This window comes from Syngnathoides biaculeatus, chromosome 7 (genome assembly GCF_019802595.1).
Source record: "Syngnathoides biaculeatus isolate LvHL_M chromosome 7, ASM1980259v1, whole genome shotgun sequence".
Classification (NCBI taxonomy): Eukaryota; Metazoa; Chordata; class Actinopteri; order Syngnathiformes; family Syngnathidae; genus Syngnathoides; species Syngnathoides biaculeatus.
The window spans coordinates 14,302,199-14,320,196 of NC_084646.1; the positions used below are offsets into that span (position 1 = coordinate 14,302,199).

The window sequence follows — 17,998 nt, forward strand, 5'->3', positions numbered from 1 at the left end:
TGTTGTTTTTTAAATGAGATTTATCACGTCAAGTGTCCTAGTTTGACACTAATTAGGTACATTCCTATTCGCTGGGCCTCGGACACCATCTTGTGGCAACTGTAAGTGGTACAGAAAGGGGACAAAAATACACTGACAGGCTAGTTTTTCTGTGACTAGTTAGGGACAGGTTCCATCCATTTTCGGAGCCGGGGTACACCCTGAACTGGTTGTCAGCCAATCACAGGCCAAATGGAGACGGACAACAGTCGCACTCACAATCATACCTACGGGCAATTTAGAGTGTCCAATTAATGTTGCATGTTTTTGGGATGTGGGAGAAAACTGGAGTGCCCAGAGAAAACCCATGCAGGCACGGGGACAACATGCAAACTATTACTGTCAATTGAGAAAAGCATCAAACGATTCTCTCATTTTAAAGTTATGGTTTGAACCAGGTCCGCCACGTCAGTAAACGTTTCATGCAGGCACTTTAAATCTCCGTCAAAGCGGGAGCTCTTTTGATTTTAAGAATTTTCAACACATGAAGTGATTAGCTGAGGTCTTACGGTCCAGCTGGCGCACGTTGGTCTTTGCCAGTCATCAATTTTCCGCAGGTCTTCAAACTTTCTGGGGTTATTTTTCTGATTCAAAGCGAGAACCCGACTGAATTTTATAATGTATCCAACACAAGAAGATGAGGTAGCCAGTATACACACACGCATGCACACACACTGCACACTTGAGCTGAGAGGCAATTGCACTGTAATAAAATCTATAAGGTGACGGGGGCGGAGTGGGAGGGGTTTAATCCGTGCTCCCCTCCACCTTTTGAACGCCACCGCCGCTTCTTTCTTCTGCCGCTTCGCTCCCTCACTTTCCTTGTTCCCCTTCTCCTCCACGGGCTGGCAATGATAAATGAGTCAATTATGTGCGTGTGTGCGTGAAAAGAGAGCTGATGGGGGGCTGTTATTACCTGTTGCGGGCGCGGGGGGTAATGTTGCCATATTAATCATATTCTAATTTTCCTCCGCCACGCAACCCGCCCCACAAGACGCACATCATCAACGCGCGCACACACAAATGCACCCGTACCAACTCCCCACTCCCGCTTCCCCCTATCAATCTATTTGCTGCCTGCAAACAAATCAGCGTAAACTGACTCAAAATACTGCCTCTCTGGGGACGGAAGGAGGGGGGGAGGTAGGGAGGGAGGGGGTCCTGCACTTTCCTACATGAGCTGCAAAGTATGTGTGCGTACGTGCACTTGTTACACATCCACAGGAGAGAATAATGAGCGCGTCCCCTTTTTGCAAATCCGGCCAAAGGCATTATCCAATTTTAGTGCACAGGGGGGACCTGTTGGGCCGTGTGGTCAGACAGACTCACGGAAATACGGCACACACGGGAGAGGCGTTTGGCCGCCTCATCTGTGGCACGTGTGTGATCCGTTCAGGGGCACACATTCAGCAGAATACCAGTACAATAATTACAGACATGGGCATATTTCAAGCCTTTTTAGAGGGTGTGTTGTACTATATATTCTCTAAATTACGGTATCTGACAGGCTAGTTTGTACAAAGGTTACACATGGGAAGGAAAATACTGTATGTACTATGATAGTAAATGGGCTTACAGCAAAAAAAGGGTTTGAATAAAGACTTTGTTCTTTGGGGAAAGGTTGGACGGCAGCCTTGGGCCAAGCAGAGCGTGATAACTGCCTACGTTAAAGCGTTGTTACTCTGTGGTAGGTATTTCTTTGATTGTAAACGGATATTGGTGGCCCAGTGTTTGTGCATTTTTAAAAGTTTCAGAGCTAAACAACATTGAAAATCATCAAATGAAGATAAAAGGTCCCCATTTGTTTTTGGGACAGTTTATAATCGGTAAAAAAAAAAAACATCTTAGGAAAGCACAGATGATCATTTGAGACTTTTACCTGTATTATACTGTAGTATTGAGAAATTTAGGTTGGCACGGTGGATCAGCTGGTAAAGCGTTGGCCTCACAGTTCTGAGAACCCAGGTTCAATCCCGGCCCCCCTGTGTGGAGTTTGCATGTCCTCCCCGTGCCTGCGTGGGTTTACTCCGGGTGGGCACTCCGGTTTTCTCCCACATTCCAAAAACATGGAACATTAATTGGACACTCTAAATTGCCCCTAGGTGTGATTGTGAGTGCGACTGTTTGTCTCGATGTGCCCTGCGATTGGCTGGCAACCAGTTCAGGGTGTACCCTGCCTCCTGCACGTTGATAGCTGGGATAGGCTCCACCATTCCCGCAACCATTGTGAGGATAAGTGGCTAAAAAATGGATGGATGGATGGATGGATTGAGCAGTTTAATAGTCCTGCCAGATTTCAGGTTCAAGTCATTTCTTCTCATGGCCAGTTATCCTGCAATTTGTACTGCATAAATATTAGCACATTCCTAACACTAGGCCTTTGGCTTTCATCAGTCTGTTCTTCAACAAATCCATTGTTTTAATTTGATATGCATTCTCTCGTTTTTTCTTTAGTGCTTTACCACGAAATACGTTGTTGTGTGCAGCTCAAGTTTATCCCTTCAAAATAGCTGAAGCAGTACCATATCACCCTACCATACATATTAGCGGCATTGATATTACCGTTGTTTCAATGTACTAAATTTAAGTCAACAACAAACATTTGAAAACAAGTCACTAAAGGGCTCTTCATACTCTCATATGAGGCGACGTCATCGCTGTCTCTCCCGCGCGTAGTTTGCTTTTGTACTGCCGCGTAACCCACGCGTGCAGTTCTGAAAATATGCCGTACGTCTTCTCCAAGTCAGAGATGTCACTTTGGCTGGTATTGGCTAGGATGGCACAGCGTGGAGTTTCCTCAGCCCATTTTGCTCATTTCCTGTAGCCGTTTTTACTTTACTTTCCTTTCCCTAAAAATGAACAAAGCAACAGTAATGATGACCGAGGAATAGTGTCTGCTTGAACAATTGGGCGTAAATGACAGAATATGTTTAATTACCGTATTTTACGCATTATAAGGCGCACATTCAATGAATGGCCTATTTTAAAACTCTTTTCATATATAGGGCACACCGCATTATAAGGTGCACAGAATAGACACTACAGTAGAGGTTGGGGTTATGTTATGCGTCCCATTAAATGGAGCTGCTCTAAAGACTCAATATTGATCCACGTATAAGGCGCACCGACGGCTTTTGAGGAAAATTAAAGGCTTTTAGGTGCACCTTATAGTGCAGAAAATACAGTATGCTGCAAAATAGATCAATGAGGTGGCGGCGTATGTGGAGCAGGGAGGAACGGTATGTCATCACAGCATGTGACTAAAGCGGACCAATCACGAGAGATGATCTCGGTGCAGCAACTTATTTTGACCTCGTCCTAAACCCCCCAATCTATCCCATCGGTGTTTGTGCGACACGATTATGGGTGAGAGCAACTTTTGTTGCCGACTGAGATATGCATTTGAATATAGTATATGACTTGGAGTAAAACCCAAACTGTGGACATTGGCAGCTGCTACCCCCTCTCACCCTCTTCGTTCCCTCTCGTTGTAGTTTGAAGCTGGAATGTGAGAAATTGGCCACCGAGAAGACAGAGATCCAGAGACACTACGTGATGGTGAGCCAAGTCGTCTTGAGTCCTTTTCTTCTAACAGATGCTAAACACCCACCAGAAACCACTCGCAAGGCCACACACACACGAACACACACACACGCACACACATGCACGCACGTTCCATCACGGAGTAAACAGCACTTACAGTGAATGAGTGAACATCATCATCGTGGACTTCTGGGCTAAACAAAGTGCATCTATGCTGCCGATGTTTCGAACCTTTTTAAAGGCGCATGTGCGTTTACTGAGCTTCATCAAATGCACTCCTCCAGATTTTGCTTTGTGTTCAACTCGAATTTTTTTCGTTGAGTGGGTAGTTTTTCAAAAGACAGCAATTTGTCTTTCAGTTAAACTCATTATAAACGATGTGCCAAAGCATTCCAATCCAGTTAAATACCTACTTATTTGTTTTCAACGGGCTTGTGAAATTGTGCTCCATGGTCAGACCACAACACTTAGAAACGGACCAATCTTGATTATTGTGGTGATGTCAGCAAAATGCTACTCTCCACTTGATGCTATTTTTACATCAATGATTCCCAAGCAGTGTGTCGGTTTCACTTAACTGGTCTGAAAATGATGATTTACTTTTGACAAAACAAACATCTTTATCTACAGTGAAGAAAATAAGTATTTGAACACTCTGCTATATTGCAAGTTCTCCCACTTAGAAATCATGGAGGGGTCTAAAATTGTCAGCGTAGGTGCATGTCCGCTGTGAGAGAGATAATCTAAAAAGAAAAATCCAGAATTCACAATGTATGATTTTTTGAAACGATTTATTTGTGCGTTACAGCTGCAAATAAGTATTTGAACACCTGTCTATCAGCTAGAATTCTGACCCTCAAAGACCTGTTAGTCCGCCTTTAAAAGTCCACCTCCACCTGTGTCAGGTCGTTAGCTGCATAGAGACACCTGTCCACCCCATCCAATCAGTAAGACTCAAACTTGTAACATGGCCAAGACCAAAGAGCTGTCCAAAGACACCAGAGACAAAATTGTACAACTCCACACGGCTGGAAAGGGTTACGAAGAAATTGTCAAGCAGCTTGGTGGAAAAAAAGGTCCACTGTTGGAGCAATCATTAGAAAGTGGAAGAAGCTAAAAACATCTGAGCGGAGATCCTTGCAAGATATCACCTCGTGGGGTCTCAATGATCCTTAGAAAGGTGAAGAATCAGCCCACGACTACACGACAGGACTTGGTCAATGATCTGAAAACAGCTGTGACCACCGTTTCCAAGATGACTGTTGGTCATACTCCAAGACGTCATGGTTTGAAATCATGGATGGCACGGAAGGTTCCCCTGCTTAAACCAGCACATGTCAAGGCCCGTCTTAAGTTTGCCAATGACCATTTGGATGATACAAAGGAGTCATGGGAGAAAGTTTTGCAGTCAGATGAGACCAAAATGGAACTTTTTGGTTGTAATTCCACTAACCATGTTTAGAGGAAGACGAATGATGAGTTCCATCCCATGAACACCATCCCTACTGTGAAGCACGGGGGTGATAGCATCAAGCTTTGGGGAGTTTTTTTCTGCACATGGGACAGGACGACTGCACTGTATTAAGGAGAGGATGACCGCGGCCATGTATTGTGAGATTTTGGGGAACAACCTCTTTCCCTCAGTCAGAGCATTGAAGATAGGTCGTGGCTGGGTCTTTCAACATGACAATGAACCGAAGCACACAGCCAGGAAAACAAAGGAGTGGCTCTGTAAGAAGCATATCAAGGTTCTGGGGTGGCCTAGCCAGTCTCCAGACCTAAACCAATACGAAATCTTTGGAGGGAGCTGAAACTCTGTGTTTCTCAGCGACAGCCCAGAAACCTGTGTGATCTAGAGAAGATCTGTGTGGAGGAGTGGGCCAAAATCCCTCCTGCAGTGTGTGCAAAACTGGTGAACAACTACTGGAAACGTTTGACCTCTGTAATTGCAAACAAAAGCTATTGTACCAAATATTAACATTGGTTTTCGCAGGTATTCAAATACTTATTTGCAGCTATATCAGACAAATCGTTAAAAAAAAAAATCATACATTGATTGTGATTTCTGGACTTTTCTTTTTAGATTATCTCTCTCACAGTGGACATGCACCTACGATGAAAATTTCAGACCCCTCCATAATTTGAACTTGCAATATAGCAGGGTGGTCAAATACATATTTTCTTCACTAAATATATATATATATCCGAAAGGCTGAGTCACACAAATAAATCAGTAAAAAAAATCATACATTGTGATTTCTGGATTTTTCTTTTTAGATTATTTTTCTCACAGTGGACATGCACCTACAATGAAAATTTCAGACCCCTCCATGATTTCTAAGTGGGAGAACTTGAAATATAGCAGGGTGTTCAAATACTTGTTTTCTTCACTGTCTGTCGGTTACATGTACATTATATATCAGTTAAATTCAATAGCAGAAGGTATAATTAATGTGTATCCACCTGTTGGCGTTACAACAGCAAAATAGCTTTACGTCCAAATAAATATGACCAACTTGCACACTGAGCAAATCCATTTGCAGTTAAATTGAGGGTGTGCCATGAGATCGTTCAAATGTAAAATATGTGCTCAGTAAAGCTTGGGAGACACTAATTTTCATAATGATTCACGAGTAATGTATTTCCTCAGTTTATTCTTTTGTTCGGTCACTTGGGCTCAGCAACAGAATCTGTCAACGTTCACACTAAGGATTGACTTAATATTAATTGTTCGATTCGAGATGCGAAATTGATTGCAGATGAATCGCACCGGGAAGCAACTGAGGCGAAATGGAGTGCTGGGCCCGTTTCTGGGTCTGATAAGTGAGATCACAGCCGCGAATGGTCAAAGAACTACAAAAGTATGGAAATGTTGAAACTAATGAGGCGCGCGCAGTTTTGAGGTTAATGCGTGTCTGCACTTGGCTGCGCTGCGACCGTACCATTAGGGCAACGTTCTGTGAATATTTGGGTCCGTTCAGTCAGCGGGAATTCTGCCTGCCATCTGAACCCCTCGCCACCACAGCTGAACCAGCGCCGTCTGCCAAGAACCCGCTCGGGCCCTGCCAAAAAAATGCTATGAGGCATTCCTGGCACTGAGCTGGGAATTGTGTGTGTGTGTGTGTTGGAGGGGTTGGGGGTTGAAGTTCTGGCTCTCGCTAAGAAAAGGGGAGGAGGGGGGTGTTGGTGGGGTAGGCGAGGTCTCCTCTCCTAGTGGCTGATTGGGGGGAGTTTGGGTGTTGCTAAGCAACCGGCACAACTTGGCACACCAACTGTCAAGTGGAGCTGCCAGCTGCCAGGAAAGGCATCTTTTATGGAAGCACAGACAAACAGCAATACAGACGCATAGACACCTGCATGCGCGCACACGCACGCACACACACACACACACACACACACACACAGCGTGCCAAGAAAGATGTCTGCAGAGAGACAACCCCATGCCCATCTCCTCTCCTCTCATACAGCCAGAATGTTCTGGCGCTCCAACTTGCCAATCTCCTCTCTGAAAAGCAAATGTCAGGCTGTCACTTTGCGAGGCATCCGACTTTAAAACACTTTCTTTTTTTCTGTCGAGAGAGAGAAAGAAAGAAAGAGAGAGAGAGAGTGCCACCTGCCTGTCATTTCTCATTGGCTCTCCCCTCCCAGCTCCTCTTTGGAGTCAAAAAGTTCAAATAGCTCAAATTAGACGTGATTATTCCAGCAGTCTGACAATATTCCTTTCTCGCCGCTACTCACTTGGAGGCCTCCCAAGCGCCCTTCACCCGAGTTTTCCGAGCGCTGATGACTTTCAGTGTCCAAGGTTAATATCACAGACTGCTTTCATCTTCATAAAAAAAAAAAAAAAGCAAATATTGTGGGGGAAAAGTGACATTTTTCTATCTTTTTTTTTTTTTGGGCAATCCGTACGCTGTAGTCAAACCATTAGTTAGCCATGCACCACCAATCTGGGACCTGCGGCACGGTGGGTCAGCTGGTAAAGCGTTGGCCTCACAGTTATGAGGGCTTGGGTTCGATCCCAGCCCCGCCTGTGTGGAGTTTGCATGTTCTCCCTGTGCCTGTGTGTGTTTTCTCCAGGCACTCCGGTTTCCTCCCACATCCCAAAAACATGCAACATTAATTGGACACTCTAAAATTGCCCATAGGTGTGATTGTTAGTGCGATTGTTGTCTGTCTCCACCTATTCAGGGTGTAGCCCACCTACTGCCCGTTGACAGCTGGGATAGGCTCCAGCATTCCCCGCGACCCTTGTGAGGATAAGCGGCGAAGAAAATGGATGGATCTGGGACCTTAGTCTCGGTGGAACGAATTATGAACAATTTTGGTGGGGAAAAAAGGTCAGAAAAAGCCTTAACTGATCTGAAATTGATTTGGGGTTCATCAGGAACTTTAAACAGAAGGATATGTCTGCTGACGCCATTTTATAAGATGGTGTGCACACATTGTGTTATTTTAAGTCCCGCTCTTCAGAAGATTATGAAATCAATTGACCTATACAGGTTATTGTTTGAAATAATTGATCTTCTTACAGGACAAAAACCTGTCATTTGAACACATGTGTTGTCTTTTTATATCCGTTTTAAACATAAATACCATCAGAAACAACACATCAAGGAAAAAGAAACACGGTCATTCAAAAGTTTCAGAATTTCACCTAACAAATGTTCCTACTTTTTAATGAAAATCATTTTTTTCCAGTGAAGAAAATAGTCTAGACATTAAAAAAAAAAAAAGAGTTCCAAGCGGCCCCCAAAGTTTAGACCATATCGTACATATAGCGTGTACAAGTGTGTTTTGATGAAACATTTAATAGTCTGGGTGGCCCATAAATAAAGCAACAGTGGTCCCATTCAAAGATAATAGCAGCATTAATGTAACAATATGTATTTTGTGTGTGTGTGTTGCAGTATTACGAGATGTCCTACGGCCTTAACATCGAAATGCACAAACAGGTGAGCAAGCCGTGACGTTTGTTTGTCGTCCTTCCAGTTTATCTTTGTCTTGGAATTTCACGCCCTCTCCTTTATCCCCCCCCCCCACCACCAACCCCCCTTCCTGGCTTTCCTTCTCTCTGAGTGTAATGTCAGCCCTCCTTCAAATATATCAACGGAGGCGTTTAATAGGATCTCCACGCCGAGTTCATTCTTCCACTACGTACATGAGGAAGATCTCTCTTACCATTATCGGTCCTGTCTGTCATGAATCTTTTTTCTTTTTTTTTTCTGATTTTTCTCCCCCACTCCACTATTAATTTTCAATTTCTTCTGCATTCTGTATTTTTTTTAATGGGGGTGTGTGGGGTTCTTCCCTCTTCCTCTCAGACATATAAAGTCCATGCTAGATTTCACTTTAAATCAGGTCACTGCCTTCCTGCTGTCTCCCCTTTCTCTCTTTCTCCTGCTCTCTCTCTGTTCATTTCGCCATCTCAATTGTTTCACTTTTGACATGTCACAGAGCCCCCACCCCCCCAACCCGCACTCTCCACCGCGATGTCGATTTTTTTTTTTTTTTTTTTCCCTCCCCCACTTTCCTCCCACATCCTCGCCTCATTGTCGCACTTCCTCGCCACCCAATCCCCTCCTCTCCCATTTCATCACCTCCCCACCTCTTCCTCCCCCATTCTGTCCTCCCCTCTCTTTATCCCCTTTCTCTCAGTTGCTCTTCTCCTTTTCCTCCCACTCTCCTCCCTCCTGAAGATGTCATTTAGTAGTTGGAGTTCTCTAACAAGAAATCATTGTGTCTCCCCTGGGCAGGCGGGGCCGAGGGACGGTGGGGCTGATGGATTGGGAGGAGGACGGGGGCGGGGGAGGGTATGTGGGCAAGTGAGAGGAATGACGGAGAGAGGGAGGAAAAAGAGGAGGGGGTGGAAGTTCAGTCCGGCGTCAATAAATCACTTAGGAGGGAATGGGGTTGTGTGTGCGTGTATAAATGTGTGTGTGTGTGTGTGTGTGTGTGTGTGTGTGGACACAGACACACATTTACACACACTCAGTAACGCACACACCTCAGCACAGGCTGGCTGTCAACTAGACAAACAGCCTGCAGCCATAATGATGTTGTCATGATCTCTGCATGCATATCATTACCGGCCCTAACGGCCTTGATGCTAAGTGTGTTTGTGTGTGTTTGTGTGTTTTGCGTATGCTCTTGCGTGTGCATGCCGAAGCCCGTAACACTAATCAATAATATCAGCAAGGGAGGAATGGAAGGAGGCAGACTTGGAATAAACAGAGGGCGCGTTTTTTCGCAGGACTATTTTTAACCAAAAGGAGATTAAAGAGAATGTTGTTTGCTTGTTTCCACAGCAACCGTGTTTTTAGAGTCAAAAGAACCGCTACTGGGAAATGGCAGCCTTCCTTCCGATGTGCATTTCTGTAGGAAAATAACATCTCTTGCAAAATGTCGATTCCCCCCCCCCCTCCATTATATGCTCTTTTGAGTCAAGTTTCGTATTTTCATTGTCAAATTTTGTCCATTTTATGAGTTAACATTATTTTGATGACGTAAAATTGCATTTCAACAGGAAACCAGCACTTATTTTTATAAGTACCGAAATATTGTTCTATGGTGATATCTCATGAAATATCAATATTGCTGTTGAAATTCTCCTCGTCATCAAGACTGCAAAACAACCAATAGAAACACTATCATCCAGTGTGTGTGTGTGTGGTGTGTGTGTGTGGACACAGACACACATTTACACACACTCAGTAACGCACACACCTCAGCACAGGCTGGCTGTCAACTAGACAAACAGCCTGCAGCCATAATGATGTTGTCATGATCTCTGCATGCATATCATTACCGGCCCTAACGGCCTTGATGCTAAGTGTGTTTGTGTGTGTTTGTGTGTTTTGCGTATGCTCTTGCGTGTGCATGCCGAAGCCCGTAACACTAATCAATAATATCAGCAAGGGAGGAATGGAAGGAGGCAGACTTGGAATAGACAGAGGGCGCGTTTTTTCGCAGGACTATTTTTAACCAAAAGGAGATTAAAGAGAATGTTGTTTGCTTGTTTCCACAGCAACCGTGTTTTTAGAGTCAAAAGAACCGCTACTGGGAAATGGCAGCCTTCCTTCCGATGTGCATTTCTGTAGGAAAATAACATCTCTTGCAAAATGTCGATTCCCCCCCCCCTCCATTATATGCTCTTTTGAGTCAAGTTTCGTATTTTCATTGTCAAATTTTGTCCATTTTATGAGTTAACATTATTTTGATGACGTAAAATTGCATTTCAACAGGAAACCAGCACTTATTTTTATAAGTACCGAAATATTGTTCTATGGTGATATCTCATGAAATATCAATATTGCTGTTGAAATTCTCCTCGTCATCAAGACTGCAAAACAACCAATAGAAACACTATCATCCAGTGTGTGTGTGTGTGTGTGTGTGTATGTGTATATATAGCATCCATCCATTTTTCTGAGCCGCTTATCCTCACAAGGGTCATGAGAGTGCTGGAGCCTATCCCAGCCGTCATGGAGGAGTAGGCGGGGTACACGGTGAACTGGTTCCCAGCCAATCGCAGGGCACATAGAGTCAAACTGCAGTCACAATCACATCTAGAGGCAATTTAGAGTCTTCAATTGGTGCATGTTTATGGGATGTGGGAGGAAACCGGAGTGCCCGGAGGAAAGCCACGCAGGCACCGGGAGAACATGCAAACTTCACATAGGCGGGGTCGGGGATTTGAACTGCGGTCCTCAGAATTGTGAGACTAACGCTCAAACCAGTTGTGGCACCGTCATAGCCTGTGTGTAATGTATATATGCAGCTATATTGCTATAAACTTGTATCTCTGATTACACTTATATTCTTGCGTAAACATACACCTAACGAAATGGAGAACGGGATGGGGGGAGGAAGCCGGCTGTGTAGTAGAGCAGTTAGACGCGCATGCACAGTCACACACCCTCAGTAAGAGTCTTTGACCCGTAGCGTGAAAAACGCACACTCGAGCCGGCAGAATGTGAACACACACGCCGACGTCTGAGGAGCGCGCGCGCGCAAAAATATTGAGAATCTTTCTCACGGCAACGCACACGCCCACGCTCTGATTGTGTGTATGTGTGTAAGTTAGTGATTTTGTGTGTGTGTGGGCTGGCTGCGGCCACAGCAGATGCTCACCATGAATATTTTAGTCCGACTCTCTGGCAAAGGTTCCATTTGCATGGGCCAGATGCAAGCGGTTGAAATATTTACCACAGGGGTCCGCGAGAGAAGCAGGTCATAGCGACAGTGTCTGTGTGGGTGTGTCTTTTTGCATGTATCTGTGTGTAAAAAGTCTTTTTTTTTCATCACATATTTTTCTTCCTCCTCCCCGCTTTCAGACCGAGATTGCCAAGCGGCTGAACGTGATCTGTGCTCAACTCATCCCATTCCTGTCTCAGGAGGTGGGATACACACACACACACACACACACAGTTTAATTGAAGCTCACCGTTTTTTGTTTTTTTTTAACCAAAATGTCCACACACAGATAGATGCCCACACAAATATGTGTAGCCAGAAACACACACATTGTCTGACGGGGTGAAAAGTCTGTGTCCTGTACCATTTTTCCAGCCAAAAATGTCCATGTAAAGATAAATTTCCACACAATGAATGTACAGTATAAATGGCAAAGGCTGTGCCACGCAAAGATTAACAACTAAGCACACACGTGGTAAAATAGGACGCAAAGAGCTCATCCAATCATTTTTTTTCCCTGTCAAAGCGTCCATCCAAAGACAAGTGCAGATGTCAAGAACTGTGCCTCTCAAAGGTAGAGGAAAGAACGTACGCACCCACAGTCCAGTAGCAAAGCAAGCAAATTTATTTGTATAGTGCATTTCATACACAATGTGCTTTACATGATTAAAGGTCAAGTGTCACCCCTATAAACATTCTAAAATACATAGTGAAATGAAAAATACATATAACATTATTCACGTCAATGTCGACACGAAAAAATAAATATGAGCGGAAAGCGTGTCATCCATGCGCAAAGTTGCGGAAGTGTCATTCGACATCCAAGTAGTCGCCATACTGGCTGCATTGTCTGTCCGTGACGTCACCCCAGACATTCGCCATTGTGCCACCTACTATGGGAGACGAATACGCCCCTTCTGACACGGAAGCTCTTTTCGAAGATTATATTACCCTACTGTTTTGAGGCATATTCAGATGATATGTGAATCACAGCCAAACCGCCTCCCCGTCTGATCCACTTCCACGGTGGAGATGAACCATCGCAACCCGGCGCCACGACGAGCCTCCCCGGCCGACAGGGCGTTGTTGTAGCACGCAGCTGAGTGTGCCATTGCCGGCATCTGTTGTTCATAGCCGCCCCCGTTCGCGAACCCAACGCGGCAGCCTTCGCGGGCGAACACGACGCGGAAGCCATCCAATGCGCACATCAACTCATTTAGCACCCCTATCATATGTACGCGGATCTTTTGTTAAATTATGAGAGACTGATTACGTGGTCTGACCCAAAATATTATTTTTTTTTTAGTAGCTGTATACACACCTAGCTGTCATTTGGAACCCACGAAGCTCTCGTCCTCTGCACCCGTGCAATCCATTTTTCACGACGAACCGGGTCTCTTGCAAACTTATGAAGGGTAAATCCATCCTCCCGAGTGTTCGAGCAATGTCCAGCAATGCACCGAGCCGGCCCGGCATTTTGGCTAACACGAAGGAACGACGAGCTACCACCGGGAGGTAAAACTAATGGAAAAAAACGAGTCCACTTGAGGGCGGTCCTGCCATGTACGTCACTTCCTGCTTCTTCTCGAAAACAAATCCCTCGAGAGGATTTTCATGGCGGGAGTTACAAAAAGTCATAAATGTTAAAATCTTGTTTTGTGGTGGGAAAAAAACGCATGTGTCCATGTCGGTTTTTTTTTCATTAATAACATACTAGAAATCATGCATTTCATGATAGTGGCCCTTTAAAGGCATTTGAAAACAAAGAGATAAAACATTTAAAACGGTATAAAACAATAAAAATGACCAAATATTTTAAAAAAGACAATTAAATCCGCGTAATATGTAACGAGTAATATGATCAAAAAGTGGATATATTCTATGAGAAAAAGGAAGAGTTTTCAACCTGGATTTAAAAATATTCCCACTTGGGGCTGACCTCACCTCTGTTCCCAACTTCTTCTATTTGTGTCCAGCATAATAGCTAAATGCTGCTTCACCATGTTTGCTTTGGACTCTGCGCTCCACTATTTGACCTGACCAGTAGGGCGAAAGAAGCTCACACAAACATTTTAGCAGGGCGGAATGCACAGGCAAAGACAAATCTCTTCACAATAAAGGTGTAAATGCCAAGGGCTGCGCCACACACAGATAGAGACAAAACAGTCCAGGGCAAAAAGAGCTCATTTAAGCCTGTTTTTTTCCAAGAAAAGACAAATGTAGGCGGCAATGTCAAGATTTGTACCTCACAAAGATTTAGAGACAAGAACGCAAGCGCACCTACGGCACGCTGAGTCCTCTGAAGGGCATTTCATTTTTGCTGATGGCCAAGCGGTCACATTCATTCGTACATGCTGAATAGCTTAGCATGCTAATCAATCCCACTTTGCACGCAATTAATATTCCTGAAAGCGAGCACGACGTGTCCTCCGAGTGACCTCTGGCTTTTTTCTTCCCCGCAGCACCAGCAACAGGTGGTCCAAGCTATGGAGCGCGCCAAACAGGTGACCATGGGGGAGTTAAATGCTTCCATAGGGGTACGTGGGCTCCCCCCTCTGCCTCATAGTGTGTGTACCTTATCCTCCTTTTTATTTTTCCCTCCTTTTTTCTTGACGTAAAAGATATATTAACGAGGCACCCTTTTAGGCCCATTCCACACCGATTGGCTCTCTTAATTTGGTATGGTTGCACTTTAAAATGTCCCATACGCATTTATGATGCAAATATGATTCCTGTTAGGCCCACTGCCCTGACCTGTGCATTTCTCCCGCTGCACTTCCTGCTTTCCTGCTCTGCGCCCCCCCCCCCCCCCCCTCTCTCTCTCAGCGCCAATAAGTCACCCATGTCTTTCCCCTCTTGTGGCTCCCCCCGTAGCAGCAGCTTCAAGCGCAACACCTCTCGCAGCACGCACAGGGTCTGCCGGTGGGGCCGCACCCGTCAGGGCTGCCTCACCCGGGCCTGGCGTTGGGCGGGGGCTCCGGGCTGCTGGCCCTGTCTGGGGCCCTGGGGGCCCAGCTGGCCGCCAAAGACGAGAGAGCTCACCTGGAGGCCGCTGCCGCCGCCGCCGAGCATCACCGAGGTAACCGAGCGCAGCATTTAACGTGAATGAATGAAAAGTTACGTGGCCATGTTTGTAATGAAAATTACTTCAAATTGTTTCTCAATTAAATGGACAGAAATGTCACTAATCTATTCCAGGCCCAAAAAACAACAAACAAATGTTTTTGGGTTTTTTTTTTCAGATAAAATGAGGGATAATATAGTCGTAACACATTTTTTTTGCTTTAATTCAGTAGACATTGTGCTGATCCTTTTTATGTGTGTACCCTTGGCCACCAGGGGGCAGTATAATACTTCCACAATAAAAATTTGACCGCTTTGTAATCATATCAATAGGCCTTCCATGTGAAGTTTTTGTGAAATTCATAGCTTTGTCTTGGTAGCAGTAGCGGAAAAATAGGAGAAGCTGCAATATCGCAGGGCTGAGATTTTGAAGTGATATTTGAATTGCCGTATTTTCTGCGCTATGAGGCGCACCTAAAAGCCTTTCATTTTCTCAAAAGCCAATGGTGCGCCTTATAATCCGGTGCGCCTTATGTATGGATGGATCATTATTGAGCCTTTAGTGCAGCTCCATCTAATGGATGCATAATGTAACCCCATCCTTTACTGTAGCGTCTATTCTATGCACCTTATAATGCGGTGCGCCTTATATTGTATATGAAAAACGTTTTGAAATAGGCCATTCATTGAAGGTGTGGCTTATAATGCGGTGCGCCTTATAGTGTGGGGAAAAAACGGTAGTCATTTAATCATTTGGGCCAGCTTATGCGTTACAAACATACAAATTGGTAGACTCACAAAAACTATATGAAAAAAAAAATATCTTGAAATAAGAGGTCAGCTCTTTTGTTTTAAGAGGCCATTTTGGTCCATTTTCAAGTTTATGTTAAAAAACTAACTCGCCCTGATCCAGCTTCTAAATTGAAACCACGTCCAGTATGTAGAGCGTTGATACGAAATTGCAAAGAATTTGAATGTTGTGATTGTGTGTATGATTACATGGAGGCAAAGTTTCACGATTTGCCGACGATCTCAGTGATGAAGCCGAAATCAGCTGGATCAAACGTCTCGTGTATGATTGCTGCAATAATGAGTGAAGACTTGAAAGTTACGCCGCTGACTGTGTCGAGGATTATCGTCTAATGAAAAAATGTTTTTCTTTTTGTCCATTTTTTTTTTCTGGGTGTTGTGACATGAACCATCACCACCTCAACCTGGACACAGACCGGGAAGCAGGACCGGTGAGTACAAGGAATTGAGCAAATATACTGTAGCTATACAATGAAGTACATCTCAGAGTCACTGATGGTGTAGTGGTACACATGACTGATTTTGGTGTGGGCAGCGTGGGATCGATTCCCACCTCAGTGATGGTGTCGATACGTGACCGAGGACCAGTTCTGGGTGTAGTTCGCTTTTCCCCCGGAGTTAGGCTCCAACACTTCCGCGACCCTGTTGCTGATAAGCCGCTTGGAAAACAGATGGAATTTGGATCAAATCAATAAAAAGGACATTATCGTCCTCCTTGCAGACGTTTTCATAACTTTTTGCACATCTTACTTTAATTACTGAAGAAATGTAGGACGTTTAGATTATTCAAATGCCCAAACATTTTATTTTCCATTTAAAACAGTTCCCAGATGTCCGCAGCGTTCAAATACCCCAAGTATTAAGGATAATGGGGTACTTTAGACCAGTTTTTTTTTTTTTTGCCTTGCTTAAGGTAACCCACCTTGAGCAGCAGATCCGCATTCAAGTGAGTGACAACACACCCCACCCCATATCTTGCCAAACCAATGGTGAGTCCAGCTTTTGTTACCATGACAACCCAAGGCAGCAGGGGGATAAAAATAGAGAAAATCTCTCTCTATATATATATATATTTTTTTTTTTTTTTTTAACTCATGGAGACACCACTTACGCAAAACAGTGTGTGTATGTGTTGCGCAGTCACAACACTAATCTCACTCAATGCAGCTCTGCCTACCTTTGAGCTTTGCCATGATAGCAACGCTGTGGCGTCTGTGAGGGATGTTGTTGTTGTTCCACGATCGTGGGTCAGACAGCCAGTTAACAGCTGGCTCTTGCTCAAGGGACTCAGTCCAGCGACGATTACCACGTCAATCAGCCCCGACGTTTTTCCGACAAAAGATTGACTTTTATGTTTCATTTCACTCTTGATGGCCGGACAGACACTCCAGTGAGCCAACTATTTGTATACGGCCCATTTAAAGTCAATTTCCCGTAATGTGTCCCCTTTGAAATGCACTGTTGGCCAAAGTTGAGTTATTTGAAGCATTTAAACAACGTTTGCTCAGCTCAGAAGAGCAAAAAAATGATATTTTGATGCCATGTGATATGTTTGTGGGGTTATTTTGGTGCGCTTGTGTGTGTCTGAAGCCTTTTAGATAATTCATCACGTCCACTCTCACCTCGTCGCCTCCTTACTTCCTTTCTCCGTCGCTTCCCTTTCTTTCCTTCCGCCCCTCCGTCTCTCCCGCAGAGCTCTCTGTCCAATGGGGACAAAGGTCGCCCTGCAGACTACCTCAGCAACAGCAAGAAGAGGAAAGCTGACGAGAAGGAGTTCATGACGGACTATGTGAGCTGGCCCTTTTACACACTTCGAGTTCAAATTTGCTTTTAGTGGTGGGACATATTTTAATGGAATCAAGCTGAATATGATTTTTTTTCTACATGCAGCCACTCTTGTTCCTTCAATTTCTTGTTCATTTTAAGGCCTGGTGCCACTCAAGCTCTCTTACCTGAAGAATACCACAAACGGGACAAAAATGCAGCTGATTCTAGCGTATGCCGTCCTATTTGACATGCTTAAGCTTTTCATTGTTATGGTATAGAGCAATGCGTCGATCGCGAGGCAGTCTTGGTTGATTGATCCATCGATGTTTTTTTATAATGACAGCGTCCACCACCGCTGCTTTAGTTACCAACACAGTCTGGGCAACGTAGAGCAAAGACGAGCTAGACATGCTGCTTATGTTTTTTTCGACATTAATGGAGAAAGTTAAAAAAGAAATGCTGTTGTTTTAAGATGGAATGACTGTCAGAGTATGTGAATAATCGAAGAAATAGTGGTTAAACTGGATGAGATTTTCTCTTTTGTTGAGTCGGAAGCCAAAGTAGAAAGTGCAGGATGAGATGG

At 44.4% G+C, this 17,998-nt stretch overlaps 1 protein-coding gene across 13 annotated transcripts in view; it reads left to right on the forward strand.

Annotated features, from left to right (window-relative positions):
* tle2a (TLE family member 2, transcriptional corepressor a) overlaps positions 1-17,998 on the forward strand; it is a 68,671-nt gene that overhangs the window by 42,405 nt on the left and 8,268 nt on the right. For 6 of the 13 annotated variants that reach the window (XM_061825250.1, XM_061825243.1, XM_061825248.1 and 3 more), the window contains 7 exons: positions 3,534-3,597; positions 8,490-8,534; positions 11,916-11,978; positions 14,238-14,342; positions 14,650-14,854; positions 16,063-16,079; positions 17,342-17,437. In XM_061825250.1, coding sequence (XP_061681234.1) covers positions 3,595-3,597; positions 8,490-8,534; positions 11,916-11,978; positions 14,238-14,342; positions 14,650-14,854; positions 16,063-16,079; positions 17,342-17,437 — 534 coding nt within the window. In that variant the 5' untranslated portion in view covers positions 3,534-3,594. The remainder of the gene's footprint in view (positions 1-3,533; positions 3,598-8,489; positions 8,535-11,915; positions 11,979-14,237; positions 14,343-14,649; positions 14,855-16,062; positions 16,080-17,341; positions 17,438-17,998) is intronic. The other 7 variants (XM_061825244.1, XM_061825251.1, XM_061825245.1 and 4 more) reach the window with 5 other exon arrangements.